Source organism: Stegastes partitus, unplaced genomic scaffold (assembly GCF_000690725.1).
Source record: "Stegastes partitus isolate 25-593 unplaced genomic scaffold, Stegastes_partitus-1.0.2 Scaffold1352, whole genome shotgun sequence".
NCBI classification, from domain to species: Eukaryota; Metazoa; Chordata; class Actinopteri; family Pomacentridae; genus Stegastes; species Stegastes partitus.
The window spans coordinates 167,182-184,684 of NW_007579083.1; the positions used below are offsets into that span (position 1 = coordinate 167,182).

Here is a 17,503-nt window from a genome sequence, read left to right on the forward strand (position 1 = left end):
GAACCATCTGGAATCTTCCCCGCTACGGCCGCCGACAGGTCCGCTGAGCTGTCAATCATGCTGTGTGCGCGCCCCTCTGCCCTATCACGGCAGAGGAGGGCGGGACTTAAACGGGGGAGCGAGGAAGTGGAATAAACCATGCGGCGTTCACTGAAAATTCCAGAACACCCCTAAATATGATGGATTTAGCCAATAAATCAGGTTATGATAGCAGTATTATGCTCTTCTGTTAAGAATATCTCCATGTACCTTTTGTTTTTTTGTACGAATTAAAGAAACCGATCAAATTAAGCATGCAATGGACATAAGAAAGACTGCATTTCTTATTTCTAAATATATTTTATTACAAATTTGAATGCTTTTCATAAAAAATGTTACAAAAAAGAGACATAAGTCAATTCTCCAGTGACGTTATATTACTCTTAATGGTTGTCAGTAGTTTTATATAAGTAGCTTATACAATTAATATAGAATAAAGCCATGCTATGGCCTGCATTAATTAGATTCACCCGTAGGTGTTGAATAGTAATCACTGTTTAAAAACAGGAGTTGTGCTGAAATGAGAAATTAGTTTTGAAGGAGCAATATAACTTACAAAAATATAAATTAAGAAAGCATAGCAAGCGTTTTAGTCGACTTCCTCCATTCTTGATGTGTCGTCGTCTCCTTCCAACACTGGCATATCTTCATCAGTGGGCTGAATGAGGTCCTCAACTGCAGAATCATCGTCATCGATTCCTGTGCAGAAGAATCCATTCATTAACAATCAAACTCCTTCATGTAGTAATATGATGAGTAGACTAATGTTTAAGGAGTAAAACATACCAAGACCCAGTTTGATCATTCTGTAGATGCGGTTGGCGTGTGTCTGGGGGTCCTCCAGGGTGAATCCTGAGGACAGCAGGGCGGTCTCGAACAGGAGGATGACCAGGTCCTTCACAGCCTTGTCGTTCTTATCAGCCTCCGCCTTCTCCCTCAAGGTCTCGACGATCGGATGCATGGGGTTGATCTCGAGGTGCTTCTTGGCGGTCATGTAGCCCATGGTGGAGTTGTCCCTCAGGGCCTGGGACTTCATGATCCTCTCCATGTTGGCCGTCCAGCCGTAGGTGCTGGTGACGATGCAGCAGGGGGAAGAGACTAGGCGGTTTGAAACAGTAACCTGAAGAGGTGAAAAAGAATTATTCATACTGTTGTTAATCTGTGACATACACAAAATGTGATAAAAAATAAAATTCAGTGTTAATGTGATGTTCAGGCAGTCAAACCAACTTCATCAGTATATTAGGACTGACTTGAATGATAATTCCAGAGGGGGAGAGATTACCTTCTCAATCTTTTTGTCGAGGATGTCCTTCATGATCTTGCAAAGGTTCTCAAACTTATTTTTCAGCTCATCCTGCTTCTTCTTGTCTTCCTCATCTTCAGGCAGCTCCAGGCCTTCTTTGGTGACTGAAACCAGGTTCTTGCCATCATATTCTTTCAGCTGCTGCACACAGTACTCATCAATGGGCTCGATCATGTAGATGACCTCCAGGCCGGCTTTGCGGAGGCGCTCTACGAAGGCGGAGTTGGCCACCTGGTCTTTGGTCTCACCTGTAAAAGTTGATTTAAATTCATTTAAACAATGTGTTTTTGATAAATCAATTTAGATAAGAACAAAAACTACAGGATTGGAAGTTGTAAAACTTACCAGTGATGTAGTAGATGTGCTTCTGGTTGTCCTTCATGCGAGAGACGTAGTCCTTCAGGGAAACCATCTCGTCTCCAGAAGCTGAGGTGTAATAGCGCAGCAGCTCAGACAGTTTCTTTCTGTTCTGGGAGTCTTCATGGATACCAAGCTGAAACATGAAATAATGTGTTACTCTATGTTTTTGCAATTGAATCTGCATATGACATCTGAAGGTTTAAGGTTAGAGGACTTAGTGTAGATGGATCGGCTGACCTTGATGTTCTTTGAAAACTGCTCGTAGTACTTCTTGTAGTTGTCCCTGTCTTCTGCCAGCTCTGTGAAAAGTTCCAGGCACTTCTTGACCAGGTTCTTGCGGATGACCTTCAGGATCTTGCTCTGCTGCAGCATCTCTCTGGAGATGTTCAGGGGCAGATCCTCAGAGTCCACCACACCCTTGATGAAATCTGGATAGAGAAGATGAAGACTGAATGTACTGCTCTAAGTTCAGAACACAATAATTAGGAATTAAAGGTTATAGGATGCTCCTTACTGAGGTACTCTGGGATCAGCTCCTCGCAGTTGTCCATGATGAAGACTCTGCGCACATAAAGCTTGATGTTGTTCCTCTTTTTCTTGTTCTCAAAGAGGTCGAATGCGGCTCTTCTGGGCACGAAGAGCAAAGCGCGGAACTCCAGCTGACCTTCCACTGAGAAATGCTGCAGGGACAAGATGTAGGTATGATTTTATTTACTTACACGAAGAGATCCTTGGGTTGCTGTTTTAGTGTATATGGGTGGATTTAGCTCACCTTGACAGCCAGGTGGTCCTCCCAGTCGTTGGTGAGGCTCTTGTAGAACTCTCCGTACTCCTCATTGGTGATGTCGTCTGGGTTACGGGTCCAGATGGGCTTGGTCTTGTTCAGCTCCTGAGCGTCGATGTACTTTTCCTTGACCTTCTTCTTCCTCTTGTTCTTGCTGTCCTTGGTGTCTTCGTCCTCATCGGAGCCCACGTCTTCAATCTTGGGTTTGTCCTTGTTCTCAGCTGTGTCTTTCTCCACCTCCTCTTCCTTTTCTCCCTCCTCAAGGTCCACCTCCTTCTCTCTTGTCTTCTCCACCTTGAATACAAGAAAAGGATCATGAGTTTTTGCTCCACTATACATCCATATAAGAATACATGTTCTTGTTGCTTAGTATGGACTTACATAGAGCGTAATAGGGTAGCCAATGAACTGTGAGTGCTTCTTCACCACTTCCTTGACACGTTTCTCCTCACAGTACTCTGTCTGATCTTCTTTGAGGTGGAGGATCACTTTTGTGCCTCTGCCAATGGACTCTCCTAAAATTGGAAATTAAATCAGTAACAAATCGTGTCCGGTACTGAATCAATTATGTTCATAAAGAAATGATCAATCAGAGGGACTTAAAACCTACCAGTGTCAGGTTTGACTGTGAATGAGCCTCCAGCTGCAGACTCCCAGATGTACTGCTCGTCATCGTTGTGCTTGGTGATGACGGTCACCTTCTCAGCCACCAGGTAGGCGGAGTAGAAACCCACACCGAACTGACCGATCATGGAGATGTCGGCTCCAGCCTGCAGAGCCTCCATGAAAGCCTTGGTGCCTGACTTGGCGATGGTGCCCAGGTTGTTGATCAGATCGGCCTTGGTCATGCCGATACCTGTGTCGATCAGGGTCAGGGTGCGAGCGTGCAGGTCGGGTCGGATTTCGATCTGCAGTTCCTTGCAGGACTCAAGTCTGCTGGGGTCTGTCAAGCTTTCATATCTGATTTTGTCCAAAGCCTGTCCAGAATGGATAAAATGTTTGTGTAAATTTGAGGGATACTTGTTAAAGGTGGAACAAATGCTATTAAAGCGTTGATTGTACTTACATCTGAGGAGTTGGAGATAAGCTCCCGAAGGAAGATCTCTTTGTTTGAATAGAAAGTGTTGATGATCAGGGACATCAGCTGAGCGATCTCAGCCTGGAAGGCAAAGGTCTCCACCTCCTCCTCCATAACGTGCCCAGCGTTCTCAGGCATCTAAAAAAAGAAAAGAAGAAGAAAATATTGTGTTATGTTTTATATTAATACATTTTTTTAATTCTCTATTTGCTTGCTGTGCATTTGGGCCTTTCTTGCTATTTTTAAATCCTAAATCTCCCTCTTGCTAAGACAGCCGCATGGCTTAAGGGGGCCAGTGATAGGCGATGGTGGATGAACACATGTTCCTTCTGTCAATCAAAGACTTGGCATGTGGAGAATGGGTGGAGCTCTGATGCTCTCCCAGCCCCCAGCGGCTTCAGCATGTGTCGTTCAACACACTTTCATTAAAGGAAGGAAGAGCGACTTGCAATTAAAATGTGAAAGAACAAGAAACTTTGTTTTTTTAACCAAATCTTTTATCTGTTTTCCTGACTGAGGCATGTATTTAATACTCAAATGTTCGGCCTTGGGCTAACACTATCTCAGTGAGGCCTTCAAACAGACTAAAATGCTTGACTCATGTTTTGAACACTGTCTTTGAGATTGTGTTTTTTTTTTTAAAACTTCTGTCATTTATACTAAGATGTGAATTTGCTGCATCTCCTGCTTGTGCCAGTTGGTTTTCCTGCTCACGGCCATTGCTCTCATGCTCAGGGTCACCCTGTTTGCCATGTGCTTCCTCTTTGTTCCAGTATCATGAAGATCCTGGTGACACAGACGAGGCTATTCTACCATTCTGCTAATAACTGATCACAAACATGAGTCACTTTTACTTCTGTTTGTGCAATAATTTTGTAACAAGACTTCTAGAAGCTCCCAGTATGCTGTCATATTATCTTTGCACTGCAAACATTTTTTCTAGTCTTACCTTAAATGTGATGTTTGTCTTCTGTTACTTCTTGTAGAAAATCTTCAAATGAATCTCAGAGCTTCTCTTCTTTTCTTGAAGAGCTCCAAATGTGTGCTTGGCTGCTGCTGCTGAGGGCAGTAAGTCTCTCTTGGTGGAGTTCGTATGGGTACCTTTTGGCTCTACGCAGAACCCACAGCACGCCGGTGTCTTTTTATACTTTGGGGGTGGTTTCTCGAAGCTCCCATTCAGAAGCTTCCAGAAGATACGTTCACGACAGTAAGGGGAGGGTGGACGCGAAGGAAAGGCCCGGAAGGGGGTGGCAAGTGAGACACCAGAGCCCTAAGGTTTATGTGCCCTTATAGGGCTGCAGAGTCACAAGGAGTGCCTGTCACTCACACAAGAGCTTTCCTGATAGCTTGTGTGGCTGTTAGGCTGCAGACCCCCCCATGAAAGCATCACAGCTGTGCATTGCTGTTGCTATCAGCTGCTGTCATGGTGGACACACATGGATTCAGCAGGGCCTCCTATGGACAGCAGGCCCATGGGTTTTTTCGCCTAAAGGTTTCGGGTGAATCTTGAGGTTTAGCTTGTTTTAGCAGTTCTAACTCATGCGTATCTCAGAAAAACAAATATGCAAATTGAAAGAGTCACTGTGAGAAGAAATCATTGGATTTTACTCTATAATCAGCTGATCAATCATCTGTGAAGCCCTTCGAACTGCACTGACTGATTTTAATAAACCACTGTCAGGCCTTAACCTGAGATGACTTACGTTGTGAATTGTTGTGATATAAATAAAACTGAATTGAACTGAACTGAACTTTGTCTATTAGAGTTTATATCCCACCTTTAAATGTGACTTTATTATCACAGTTTCACCTCCCCCCAAAAAAATCCTCTGAATAAGGTCGACTGATGAGAATTTCTGTAGCTTTCTGTTGCATCTCTTTGCTTTCATTGGTGGATCGTGTTTGCAAACAGAATCAGCCACCTTTAAAATTTGTCTCTTTAAATTTTAGCCTATATTTTGGGGGGATTTTACCTTTTTCTGGTTCACATAGACAACATAAGGGACACTATAGATTTAAAGGTTCAGCAGTATAGGCCCTGATCTGGGGTTGAGACCATTATAATCAGCTGAAAACTGACTGTACATTTACACACGCTTGCTAAACATGCAATATGTTTGTGAGACATCAGGAGAGGAAGGCTACACTCCAGAATTGCAGAAATTTTGAAAGTTCACACTCACATTTGTCTAAGACAGAAAGCTGGAACTCCCTGGTCCAGCGTGGGCAGTAATGACTCCGTCCGACCAGAGGGTGGCAGTGTGTCCCACCGTCACATACCTGTTATGTAATCAGAAATGTTTCCAGCTGATAGCAGAAGCTACCAGAGGCTGGCTATCCATATACCTGAGAAACATGAGACACTGTCGCAATCACTGTAACATGATATTCACTGAAACAGAGAAGACAAAGTCCTCATAGTTTAAATGTTTTTGCATTAATAAAATGGTGAGTCAGTGCGTCAGGAATGAAACAGAGACACAGAAATTAATGTTTCTGGAATTTAGTGTATATTCTGGGATGGTTGCTTTAATAATATGATTAGTTTCCATCTAAGTCTATGTCTATTATTTTACTTGATTATTGTCTATTAAGAGTAATTTATAACATAATTAGAGCTGAAGAAATGTGGGGAAAAAACTCATAATGCAATTATTTTAACAGATATTTGGTCTCAGACATAATATTTGTGTTTTTTTTTTAAATCCTTTCCCCACTAAAACAAATATTAAAATGATGATGCCACATTTGCTGCAGTCTGGACCAAACTAGCGTGTTTTGTCTGAAGAACCTGATTTATTTGGTTATTTGATTTACCACAATCCTTCATTAATGATGGTTTGTTGTGACACATTTACCACATTTAGAAAAGTGCAGCTCCTGTGATTTACATTTGATACAGTTCTGATCATATTTCCATTAATTGTTCAACCCTACATATAAAATTATATCGGTGCTTTTTCTGTATTTTGTCTGAGTGAGTCAAAAGTTGTTATTTGTTTGTTTGTTTTTTTTCATTTTCCTGGAGTTAAATTAAAAAACGTACTTTTGGTAAATCTAAACATGTCCAACATTAGTGTTGCTTGGCTCATAATTTAAACTCTAATTATTATTTTTTATTTGCCACAAATTGTAGCTTTATGTCATCCTGTATATTACCAACACATGATCATCATGTTGTTTTAGGAATAAAACACTATTGCACCAAACAGGTACTAAATGTAGAACTGATTATTCTCATAGTATTTATTGTGTTTGAAGCAGGTTTTTACAATCATATGCACTCTGGCCATGTTAAAGGGAAAAGCATACAGAACTGGAGTTACATCCAGTACCTCCTTTTTTTTCTGGCACAATAGTTTTTAAAACTATTTCTTTACAGCAGTTGTTTCCATACAGGTGTGTTTGAACAACACAACCACCTTAACTCAGCCACGTACAACACAACAGCTCTGACCAGCCAGAAAATGTTTACATTGATTTTGTAGCAAGTTAAAGATTTAAAAGTGTACAGATGGTATAAAAATGCTCCTGTTTTCATATGTAAAGCGACTGTATGTACATGTTTTTATGAACACGTGTATGATGAACGTTTAGATAAGGCTTTAGTTAACACTGTAATGAAAAACATACACCAGTCTATACATTTAAGTACGCAAGTAAAAATAAATAAGTAAAAATGAATCATCTCATCTTTACACACATTCAATAAAGAAAACAAATGAAACCCTGAAGCAGACTGAGTGCCACCAGGGCCAAGCTGCCACACAGTGCTGAGGGCAGGTTCCCTTCAACAGGGCAGCTCTGTAGGTGCACATGATTCCTTCATTCTTATTTATTGTAATTTATGTGTGTAAACGTATTTATTTGTGTGCTTTTCATTGTTAGCGTTAAAATTATAACCAGTGTTCTTTGATAAATAGGCTTAATCCAAAATTAAACCTTTGAACTGCTGGTGTTTATTTAAAAAAAAAAAAGTTAAAGAAAATGATCAATATTCACCGATATCGACTGAAATTAAATATTTTATGGTGATACATTTTTCAGTTACCCTTTATTTCTAGTGGTCTTTATACTTCTCTGTGCGCATGACTGCTGGACTCCGGCGATCCAACGCATGCGCTGTCGCTAACATCCGGGGCCGGGACAAGGATGAACGCCAATTTCCAAGATGGCGGCGGAGGGAGGAGGGAAGGAGATGAACGAAATTAAAACTCAGTTCACCACACGAGAAGGCGTCTACAAACTCCTCACTCACTCCGAATACAGCCGCCCGAACCGGGTGCCTTTCAACTCGCAGGGCTCCAACCCCGTCAAGGTCTCCTTCGTCAACGTGAACGACCAGTCCGGCAACGGCGACAGGATCTGTTTCAATGTGGGCCGGGAACTCTACTTTTATATCTACAAAGGCGTGAGGAAGGTAAACAGTAGTGACCGCGGAGACCGAGGCACCGCTGCCCGGGAGCAGCTCGGTGCTTCGGCGTCTTTAAACGTGTCTCCGGCGGGCTGTCAAGTGTGTGAGCTGCTGTCATTGAAGTGCGCAGATTGTCCAGACCAGGCCATGTAGCAGACCTGGCGGAGTTGGGGACTAATTAGCATTCTCGGCTAACATCGCCACAGTTGTTTTTGCCTCTCACAGTCCGCCAGTTGTTTGACTTCTCAGCCGGTGACAAGCTGTGACATGAGATTTTCCAGTGAATCGGATGACGCCAGAAAAAACAAAAAAAAAAATAGAAGAAAGAAAAAAGGCTTGTCATGTCCTGTCATATGATGTTTGTTTATTTCTTGACGTGGTAACTGGAGCTCTTTTTGCTCAGTGAGCGGCGAGTTGTCAACAGCAGAGGAGCCGTTGTTGGGTTTGGACACACTGGAGCTCAAACATCTGTAGATCTGAACCTGATAATTGCAGCATTTTATAGTGATCTCAGGGTGAATAGGAAATGTGAGACACTGGCATAGTGAGGTCCTGCTGCTTTCTCCGCCATGCTCCACATTAATGTGTCGGTGGGTGCAGGCAGCCGGAGCTTCAGGAGCTGCATGTCTTTGCATTCAGGCCAAGGCATGCTTTCAGAGTGTGCATGTGTGCAGGGGTCAGCGTTAGGGCTGCACGGTATGGAGTCTCAGCATCACACAGTGCAATGTGAAGTGAGGCAGATTAATGTAAACACATCCTCCTGCAACCGCTTTCTGCTGACTACAAAAAGAAGTCACGCACGTCTCATGAGCAGTCTACAGGAGAAGTCCGTCTGAGAGAACCCCCGTAGTTTCATTTTTTAAAACTTTGTTGACAAGACGACCGCTTGTTGGCGTGCGGGCTCCTCGCATTCACAGCAAAATGATTAAACAACAGGACAGAAACTCTGACAGGGAAGATTTGGTCGCAAAAAGAATCGCAGTGTCCGTGTCGTATCCCGGCTATAAAAAGGGTGGTGTTGACCAAAAACAGGTTCTTTGTCAGCAGTGCTGGCGACACAACACATTTGTTTGACCGTTTCAGCTCTGTGTGACGAGTGCAAAGCCACATCTGAATGCCATTTAAAGCAAATAACTGCTCTGCCTTTGCCAGAGTTACACCACATGAAAACGCTTCCAAACAATGTTGTTCTGTGTCTTAAAAATCTGTTAGTTTTAACTTTTGGATGCACTCACATGCAACAACTCAGTCATCCTGGAACTTTCCTTTTTTCAGCTGGCGTCATCTTGTGAAAACTTCAGTATTTATTTTTTATATTGCAATACATGCTGCAGAGAAACCAAATGTCACGATGTAAGGTTTTCCCCAACATCATCAATAGCATCTCTGATTTCATCTGTCATGTCAGTAGTTTTACAGATTTGTGCCCTTCTCCTTGTGTGAAAATCTTTCACACAGTAAATACTGAACCAAAGCTGGACTGTATAAAGTTGTATTGCAGCTCATATTGAAATATCTTTCAGAACAATCACAGTTGGATCATTTTCTCAGCCCGAGTGCAGGAGAGCGAGAGCAGTGATTCTCAAACTGTACCTCAGAATTAGTCTTATTTATGAAGACTTACTGAGCGCTGATGATGAAGTAAAGTGTGCCTTCAGAATGCTTGTCTTCATACATTTTATTTAGTAGTTTTTGTGAGCAGCCCTCTAACTAGTTTAGGAAAAGAGATGCAGGTGCTGGCGAGGAGAAAAAGTTCACCAATAAAGTTCCATAACACAACACCGGAATAACGAATATTAATCAGAGCAAATCTGCTGTGTGTGTTGCTAAATTAAATAAGAATAAAACTCTGTCTACACACTCATGATAGCTTATCTACAGCAGCTAACAACAAAACAGTGAAACATGTTGTTGTCGTTACTCAGCTACCTGTTGCCATGTTTGGTTCGTCACGTAATGACTAAAGACGTCGTGATCTATGTAGTGAAAACTGTAACGCAGTCATGTGACTGCTGCACATATCCTGCTGTGAGACTGAAAACAGAAAAATGTCCTTAACATGACAGAAAACGACTGTGACTCCAGTAAACACATCAGACTTCTACAAACAGTCCAATTATTAGTGAGATTATATCACATTGTTTTTGATCAACTCTTTCAAATTCTCTTTATTATCTTTTTGGGGCTTTTATGCATCATCTGAATGATGCATAAATAGATCCAGGGCTTTTTTTGAAAAATATTATTATTCTTACGTTTAAAAACATGCCAACAGAAAAACTAAATAGAGATGGGTGATAATGTTGTGAAGCATTCAGAGCTACAGCCTCAGATGCCCGGGCTTCACAACGCCGCTGGTTGTTCACACTGTAAGCTATTTCCTTGGAAGTGAGGAGTGTTTGTTATCCGTGATGTGATGATGTGTGTGCTCTCCTGTCAGATGGGATGCAGTGTGATCCACTGTTAGGTTGCATGCACCGATGATGTCATTGCAGCCAGCCACGTTTGGCTAAACAGGGATGGTGACTGTGACAGTGGTGATCATGCTGATGATGTCTTTGTCCCTGAAGCAGCCACTGAAAACACACAGCGGGAGCAGCCCAGGCTCGCTATAGGAACTCCGCTGTTGTGTTTTTACGACTGCAAACTACTAATAAGAAGAGAAGAGAATAATTAGTGCTTATTTTAGATCCTCTATTCTGTTAGCTTCAACTGAAACTAGCCACAGACTGTAAATAAAATATATGATTTTAGCATATTCAAAGTTAATATGCACTCGTACACAAGGGCTGGACAATAATATAAATAATGTTCAGCGGACAATATGGACAAGTGCACTGTCCACATCACAAGAACAAGGTCAAATGTATACCATCATGTATTTAGCTGCCCCGCTAACGAACCTCCAGACGGTGCCTGTTTGGTTCAGACGACAGCAAAACTCACTTCAACATTTTTATATTTGTTTTTAGTGGAAAAGAAATATAAACACGACTGCTCCTACTGTTCAGTATGATTTATTTTTACTATGCTCTAGTACGAAAGTTCATATAAACCGTTCAGTTCAGTTAGCTAGTGCTTTATTAAGCTAAAAAATTTATTAAAATCTTGGTCGATTTGAAATTGTACCTATTTTTTTTTTTACCCAACTGATTAGTCGTGGGGGGAAATAAATAGCTCGTGATCAGCTAAATGCTCCACAGTGCACTGAGAGCGCTCTACCTGCTGCCTTATTAGCTTAATTGAACTATAAACAAACATGAACAGCTGGTATTTGAAGCGTATTAAATCATCTGAACTTGGAGGTGGAGCCGGCCAGCGTGCTCATTTTTAGATGATTTCTGATGATGCAACCGGATCAACTGTTGATCCCAGGACAAGAACTATTGATTAATATAACTCAGACTCGTTAGCGGCCATGTTGGCTGTTGAGCTGCGGTGTACAAACTGCTGTTTGCAGAGTTTACATTTGACTTTTTGAACAAAGTGTCGACTTTCCTTGACATGGCGTCAGTTTGTTTGGAACCAAATTCAAGCAAACGTTGAGTAAATGTAAAATAAGTTGGACCTAGCAGCCTGCATGAGGTCGGGCCAGTTCAATGTTGTGAAAATGCAGCGGTGCCCACAAATAGCCTGTTGCTCCCACCGCCAAAAATAATGGATTAATCCTGTCTGACTGCTGATGTCACACTTTTCTGCTCATGAAAGTAACACCAGAGTTTGTGTAACTGATGAGAACTGATTAAGTTACAGCATTTTGACCAACCCGGACGCTACAGCCCGACAATCAAATGTCATCATCATGTGCAGCTTTTCCACACATTTCCTCCTTTGCTATGTTTGAAATTGGTTTGTTGACAAAGAAGGGTGCAAATGTCTGCATGGGAACAATAAGTGAAGGTGGTCTCTTAACATCGGAGGCCTCTCTGCAGGTGAGGCTGGATGAGACTCAGAGGAGAGGCTGTTATCTGTTAGATGAAAGTCAAAGCAGAACCATAGAAGCTTCCTGATTGCTGAAGTGGATTATTGTTCAAGCTGCGGACTCACCCACTTATCTCAGCAGGTGGGAAGCTTCCCCACTGACTTTATCTTCACATTTTAACTGTTAAGCACACAGGAGTCCAGACCCGGCTCGCTGGTGTGTTCGAGGTTATGACGAGTGTGTGAATTTTAATTAGGACCTGACCCATCTGTTGCTGACCGGACAGAGAACAGCAGGAGGAAATAGATCCTGGGTGTTGATATAAATCACTCTTTGGATGTATTTTTGAGCTGCCTGTTGCTCGTGTTCATGACGCTGGTGTGACTTTCGGGCACATATGTTGGTTGCCAGAAGCACTTGAAATGTCACAGCCAGTCATACATCCTTATTTTTATCGTCACAGCCCTGAAGCGTCCTCTCAGGGTCCGTTAATGCACCACAATAGACCAGAACAGAGCTGCAGTGATGAAGCTGTCATAAGTGTCAGCCTTTGTTGTTTTTCATCTCTATTGCAGGCGAAGGATTCTCTGCATGTCACAACACTGGAGCTTTGGGGTCAAGAACACTATTTGTTCAGCTAAAAGAAACGATTATTTCTTGTATATTTTGTCCATCTCTGTGTGTTTGTTCCTTTTCCAGGCTGCTGATCTGAGCAAGCCCATAGACAAGAGGATATACAAAGGCACGCAGCCGACATGCCATGACTTCAACCCACTCACAGCCACAGCGGAGAGCGTCTCCCTGCTGGTGGGCTTCTCAGCAGGCCAGGTGCAGCTCATAGACCCCATAAAGAAGGAAACCAGCAAACTGTTCAACGAGGAGGTGGGTTCCACCAACATTAGGCCGTTTTTCACCGCAGGCACTTGGAAACCTTTGTGTGTTTTCCCAGACTGAACCTCTTTCAGGGGAGGAATAAGTAGCTACCCACCCAGAGGCAGGTGCTGGTTTCTCCCTGAACACCTGCCATGTGGATCTCAGTACTGATTGGTTCAACTTGTAGAAGACAGCAGTGATGGTTTAAACTCAGAGAGGAAAATAACCTTTTATCTGCCCCTTGATGTCCTGGTTAAGTAGCAGCTTTCTTCTCTCTAACATCACCATCTTCAACGCATTCATCGTTTAGTCTGACATATAAAACCTCCACCGTTCTTTTGTCCACAGTGACGTTACACCTACTAAGTACTAGTTGTTGTTTTGGTGCCCTAAACATCCCAGATGCTGCACCGCAGTACAACAGAAAGGCTGACCGGCCCTCATGGAGGGGTTGGACCTGTAAACAGTCACCATATTTCACGTCTTCCCAGAGTTCCTGCTGTGAAAAACTCCCTTTTGTTTTGAAGACAGTCTTATGAAGTGAACTAGATATTCATTCATGCATGTGTTATGTTCTGTTTAGTCCACTGAGTCCAGTAATTCAGGAATGACCCAACTAGCTGACCAGTCTCTTTGGTTTTGTCTGTCTCGGTCTTGTTTGTCTCTGCAGAGGCTTATAGACAAGTCCAGAGTGACATGTGTGCGATGGGTTCCCGGTTCAGAAAGCCTGTTCCTGGTGGCTCACTCCAGCGGCAGCATGTACCTGTACAACGTGGAGAACACCTGCGGCACCACAGCACCTCACTACCAGCTCCTCAAGCAGGGGGAGAACTACGCCGTGCACACCTGCAAGAGCAAATCAGCTCGAAACCCGTTGCTGCGCTGGACAGTTGGCGAGGGGGCGCTCAATGAGTTCGCCTTCTCTCCCGATGGCAAGTTTCTGGCTTGTGCGAGCCAGGACGGCTTCCTCCGGGTGTTCGGCTTCGACGCCGCCGAGCTCCACGGAACAATGAAGAGCTACTTCGGTGGCTTGCTGTGCGTGTGCTGGAGCCCAGACGGACGGTATATTGTGGCGGGAGGGGAGGACGACCTGGTGACGGTGTGGTCGTTTTTGGACTGCAGAGTCATCGCTCGGGGACACGGCCACAAGTCGTGGGTGAGCGTGGTGGCGTTTGACCACTGCACCACCAGCGTGGAGGACGGGGACCCACCCGCTGAGTTCAGCGGCAGCGACGAGGACTTCCACGAGCAGATCCACTTCGGCGCGGGCAGAGACAGAGCGAACAGCTCTCACTCTCGGCTCTCTAAGAGAAACTCTACAGACAGCCGGCCTGTGAGCGTGACCTACAGGTTCGGCTCCGTGGGACAGGACACCCAGCTGTGTCTGTGGGACCTGACCGAGGACATTCTCTTCCCTCACCTCCCTTTGTCGCGCACTAGGACTCACACTAATGTTATGAGTGCCACAAGCCCTCCAGCCACTGGACAAACGACGACTACTGTATCCACCACCACCACCACCACCACAACCACCACCACCACCACCACAAACTCCAGTGGCACCAACGGTAAAGACAATGTGAGCAATAGTAGCACCAGTGGCAACCCTCCAAACTCCCTGCCCAGCACCCTGCCACGGTCCAACAGCTTGCCTCACTCCTCCAACCCAGCAGGGGGCAGCACCCCCAACAGTCACACGGGCAGCAGCAGCAACAGCAGCAGCACCAAGGGCAACAGCATCATCGACAGCGCTTTCATCGCCACCAGCGTCAGCAAGTTTGCAACGCTGTCGCTGCATGACTCACGCAAGGAGCGGCACGAGAAGGACCACAAGCGAAACCACAGCATGGGTCACATCAGCAGCAAGAGCAGCGACAAGCTGAACCAGCTCAGCTCGTCACGGACGGCAAAAGCTGACGCAGCCAAGACTCTGGGCACGACGCTGTGCCCGCGCATGGAGGAGGTGCCGCTCCTCGAGCCGCTGGTGTGCAAGAAGATCGCTCACGAAAGACTCACTGTGCTAATCTTTCTGGAGGACTGTCTGGTAACAGCCTGTCAGGAGGGTTTCGTTTGCACATGGGCTAGGCCTGGGAAAGTGGTGAGTGACAGGCCTCTTGAGGATACTGTCATGTGACACCTCTCATTGTTTTGAGTGCAGGCTTTTTTTTCTGAGAAGCTGCTAGTGCCACTCTGTGCAGCCAGTGGTTTTTCTTTTTTTTTGGTTATCTCACACTAAACCCACAGCATCCTCTCTGACAGTAAACCTCACGGCCTCACTATTCTGCCTCTTGTGTTACATTCACTGTGTGTTATCAATGTGTGTTATCTGTCTCTCCGCAGGGATTGCTATCATCTCAAAACAACCCAGCCAACTCCCCCAGTGGAACAGTAGTATAGCCCCAGTGCTGGTGCTGCTAATGACAGCTCCATGCAACAGAGACGGGGATGACCAAGGCCAAGGCCCTGCAGCGCTTCTTCACACACTGTCACACACCACATGTCCTCCAGTGTCACCTTCATTCTCATCACTACAGCCACCCAGATGCTCTCTTTGTGTTCCTGCTCATGTTACGATGTTGGCCAAGCCAGGGTTTAGAAACTTGACCCCTTTTTGTCTGGGGATTAAAAGGGTGCTACTGGAAGTATGAGGGGCGAGCTTTAAATCATCCAGGAGGTTCATGGGAGGGTGCCACTGGCTCTTTGTTGCACCTCTAATGGTCATATCAAGTCGTGTCTAGTCTGAAAATTCCCAAACTTTTGTGCCTGTAGATCTTCAAAGACTAGACACGGTGCAGGCATTGTGACGATGCCTCTGCCTGACCTTTTGTGTGGGTTTGATTCCTTGTGTATTTAATATATTCACAGATAAAGGGAATAACATGAGGGATTGTTTGGGAGCAGCAGCATATCCCCAAAGCCACGTCTCTTTCATTTTCCACCTCCTGGGTGATTCCTTGTGCATCCGCGGTCCTCAGAAACACCTGCTCGAGCGAGGCTGCTTTCTGCTTCCTTTACAAACGTTTTAATCCGAGGTATCACACTTTAGGGTGTATTTTGCACAAATTTTCTTTTGTTCTTTTATTTTTTTGTTTACTTTGTTTTTCACCCCTGTTTTTGAAGTCACGACGGTGGAACACAGCTTTGGAAGCGCTTGGGGAAACGGCTTGTTAACGCTCTCTGTCTCAACGCTGGATGCTGCAATCATAGTTTTTTATATGGAAAAAAATTGTTTGCACTTAATAGTTTGTTAGAGGAGAATGGCTTTACATTTTTGGAGTGTGTAAGGACTCCTTGACAAGGTTGATATATATAAATAGAATTAAAAACAAAAAACCTTTGTATCTATTGAACATTTATTTTAATATTGTTTCAGATTTAATGGGCTCTGTAATATATGTAAATATTGTACTTGGATGATTTATGGGTGAAATGATCATTATTAGTTCAAAGATCCTCATTTCAGAAAATAGTGATATTTCTAATACAGAAAATCTATACCTAATATTAAAATGAATCTTGAATATGCAGGTGAAAATGTTTCCTTTTCTGTTGTACATAAAGAGAATTCAGGTGTATTTTTATTAATGAACCGTTTGGTATAGGAAACGTCTACGAAATCCTCTCGTCTAACAGGTAGTGCTGAATGCTAGCTAGCCTGTCGCTGCAGACTCCTTTTAGACAGGCGTACGCAGTGGTCTAATTCAGCCATCACTCCGAGCTCAGGTAAACCACAGGAAGACTAACGCTGGCATAGTGTCCCTCTCCTCCCCCCGTAGCCCCAGACATCTCCATGCTCGTGAATTCACTCGTGAACAGGACTGACGTTGAGCAGACAGGGCTGAAATCTGTGACTCCTCTCATTGTGAGTAATAAATACTGAACTGATGCTGAACTTGTGAACAAACTTCTGACACTGTGTTGAAACTGACAGACGTCAGCGCTTGGCGGCGGTGTAGGAGGGTGTTTTGGTTTTTTCCTTTTGGTGGTTTTTTTGTTGTTTTTTTCAGAGCACCCGTATAGGACTGAGGATTTTAACAGTGGGAGCTTTTTTCCTCCATGTGACGCCTATTAAAAGCAGCTTTGACAGACGACGTGGTCCGTTTGTGATTCCTGTGTGTTCCTGAGCTACTTGAGTATTTCCATTTTATGCGACTTTATACTTTCACACCACTACATTTTCTAGGAATATATCGTGTTTTGTATTCCGGCACAATAATCTGACAACTTCAGAAGCAGATTTGTCACTTTGAATAATAGAACAAACCTTTAAAATACACCTCGTAGTCACGGATTTACCGTTTTGGACGTCTGAGTTGTTCACAGCTTCACCACATAGTGATTTTTCCCTTAAACTTCTGTTTTATTTTAATAAATGATCCAAAATCTCACCAAAATTCACATATGAGAAAAACAGATTTGTGCATCAGAACTCTTTATTTTTTTTCTTGGTTTTTTCTCCCATCAGTCATGTTAGAGCATCGCAATTATCCCTGAATATAAAACTGTATCTGAAGCAGCTCCGACAGTGACCTGCTGCTGCTGCTGACACCGTCCATGATCTAATCATCTGTCACCTAACCAGGACTTTTTACTGCAATGCTTCAACAACATTTTGCTGCCCATGTGTTAACACGTCTCGGCAGGTGAAGCATATTAATGACTCTGTAACTGAAGGCTGCGTGCTGTGTGATCACAATGACTTGCTGCTGGCTTTAGGGTCTGAGCAC

The 17,503-nt window shown here is 43.8% G+C and overlaps 2 protein-coding genes across 2 annotated transcripts; one reads left to right on the top strand and one right to left on the bottom strand.

Annotated features, from left to right (window-relative positions):
- Window positions 1–319: 319 nt before the first annotated feature.
- Window positions 320–4,700, bottom strand: hsp90aa1.1 (heat shock protein 90, alpha (cytosolic), class A member 1, tandem duplicate 1). The gene is made up of 11 exons (XM_008298815.1): window positions 4,517–4,700; window positions 3,556–3,705; window positions 3,100–3,466; window positions 2,871–3,004; window positions 2,478–2,783; window positions 2,220–2,385; window positions 1,943–2,133; window positions 1,691–1,838; window positions 1,325–1,593; window positions 826–1,159; window positions 320–738 (listed from the first exon to the last, which is right to left on the bottom strand). The coding sequence occupies exons 2-11, from the start codon at window positions 3,703–3,705 to the stop codon at window positions 629–631; spliced, it is 2,175 nt and encodes a 724-aa protein (XP_008297037.1). The 5' UTR covers window positions 4,517–4,700; the 3' UTR covers window positions 320–628.
- A 3,038-nt stretch (window positions 4,701–7,738) lies between these two features.
- LOC103369949 (WD repeat-containing protein 20-like) lies at window positions 7,739–16,865 on the top strand. Its single transcript, XM_008298816.1, has 4 exons — window positions 7,739–7,987; window positions 12,603–12,785; window positions 13,447–14,874; window positions 15,117–16,865. Exons 1-4 carry the CDS (start codon window positions 7,739–7,741, stop codon window positions 15,171–15,173), a joined length of 1,917 nt encoding a protein of 638 aa, XP_008297038.1. The 3' UTR covers window positions 15,174–16,865.
- Window positions 16,866–17,503: the final 638 nt, after the last annotated feature.

Excerpts from the sequence above, each read along its gene's own strand:
- hsp90aa1.1 (XM_008298815.1), bottom strand. The coding sequence starts at position 3,705 with ATGCCTGAGAACGCTGGGCACGTTATGGAGGAGGAGGTGGAGACCTTT. Across the intron at positions 2,784-2,870 it reads GCTACCCTATTACGCTCTAT|GTGGAGAAGACAAGAGAGAA; the intron begins GTAAGTCCATAC and ends CTTGTATTCAAG. Across the intron at positions 1,594-1,690 it reads GCACATCTACTACATCACTG|GTGAGACCAAAGACCAGGTG; the intron begins GTAAGTTTTACA and ends CAACTTTTACAG.
- LOC103369949 (XM_008298816.1), top strand. The coding sequence starts at position 7,739 with ATGGCGGCGGAGGGAGGAGGGAAGGAGATGAACGAAATTAAAACTCAG. Across the intron at positions 7,988-12,602 it reads TCTACAAAGGCGTGAGGAAG|GCTGCTGATCTGAGCAAGCC; the intron begins GTAAACAGTAGT and ends TTCCTTTTCCAG. Across the intron at positions 12,786-13,446 it reads GCAAACTGTTCAACGAGGAG|AGGCTTATAGACAAGTCCAG; the intron begins GTGGGTTCCACC and ends TTGTCTCTGCAG.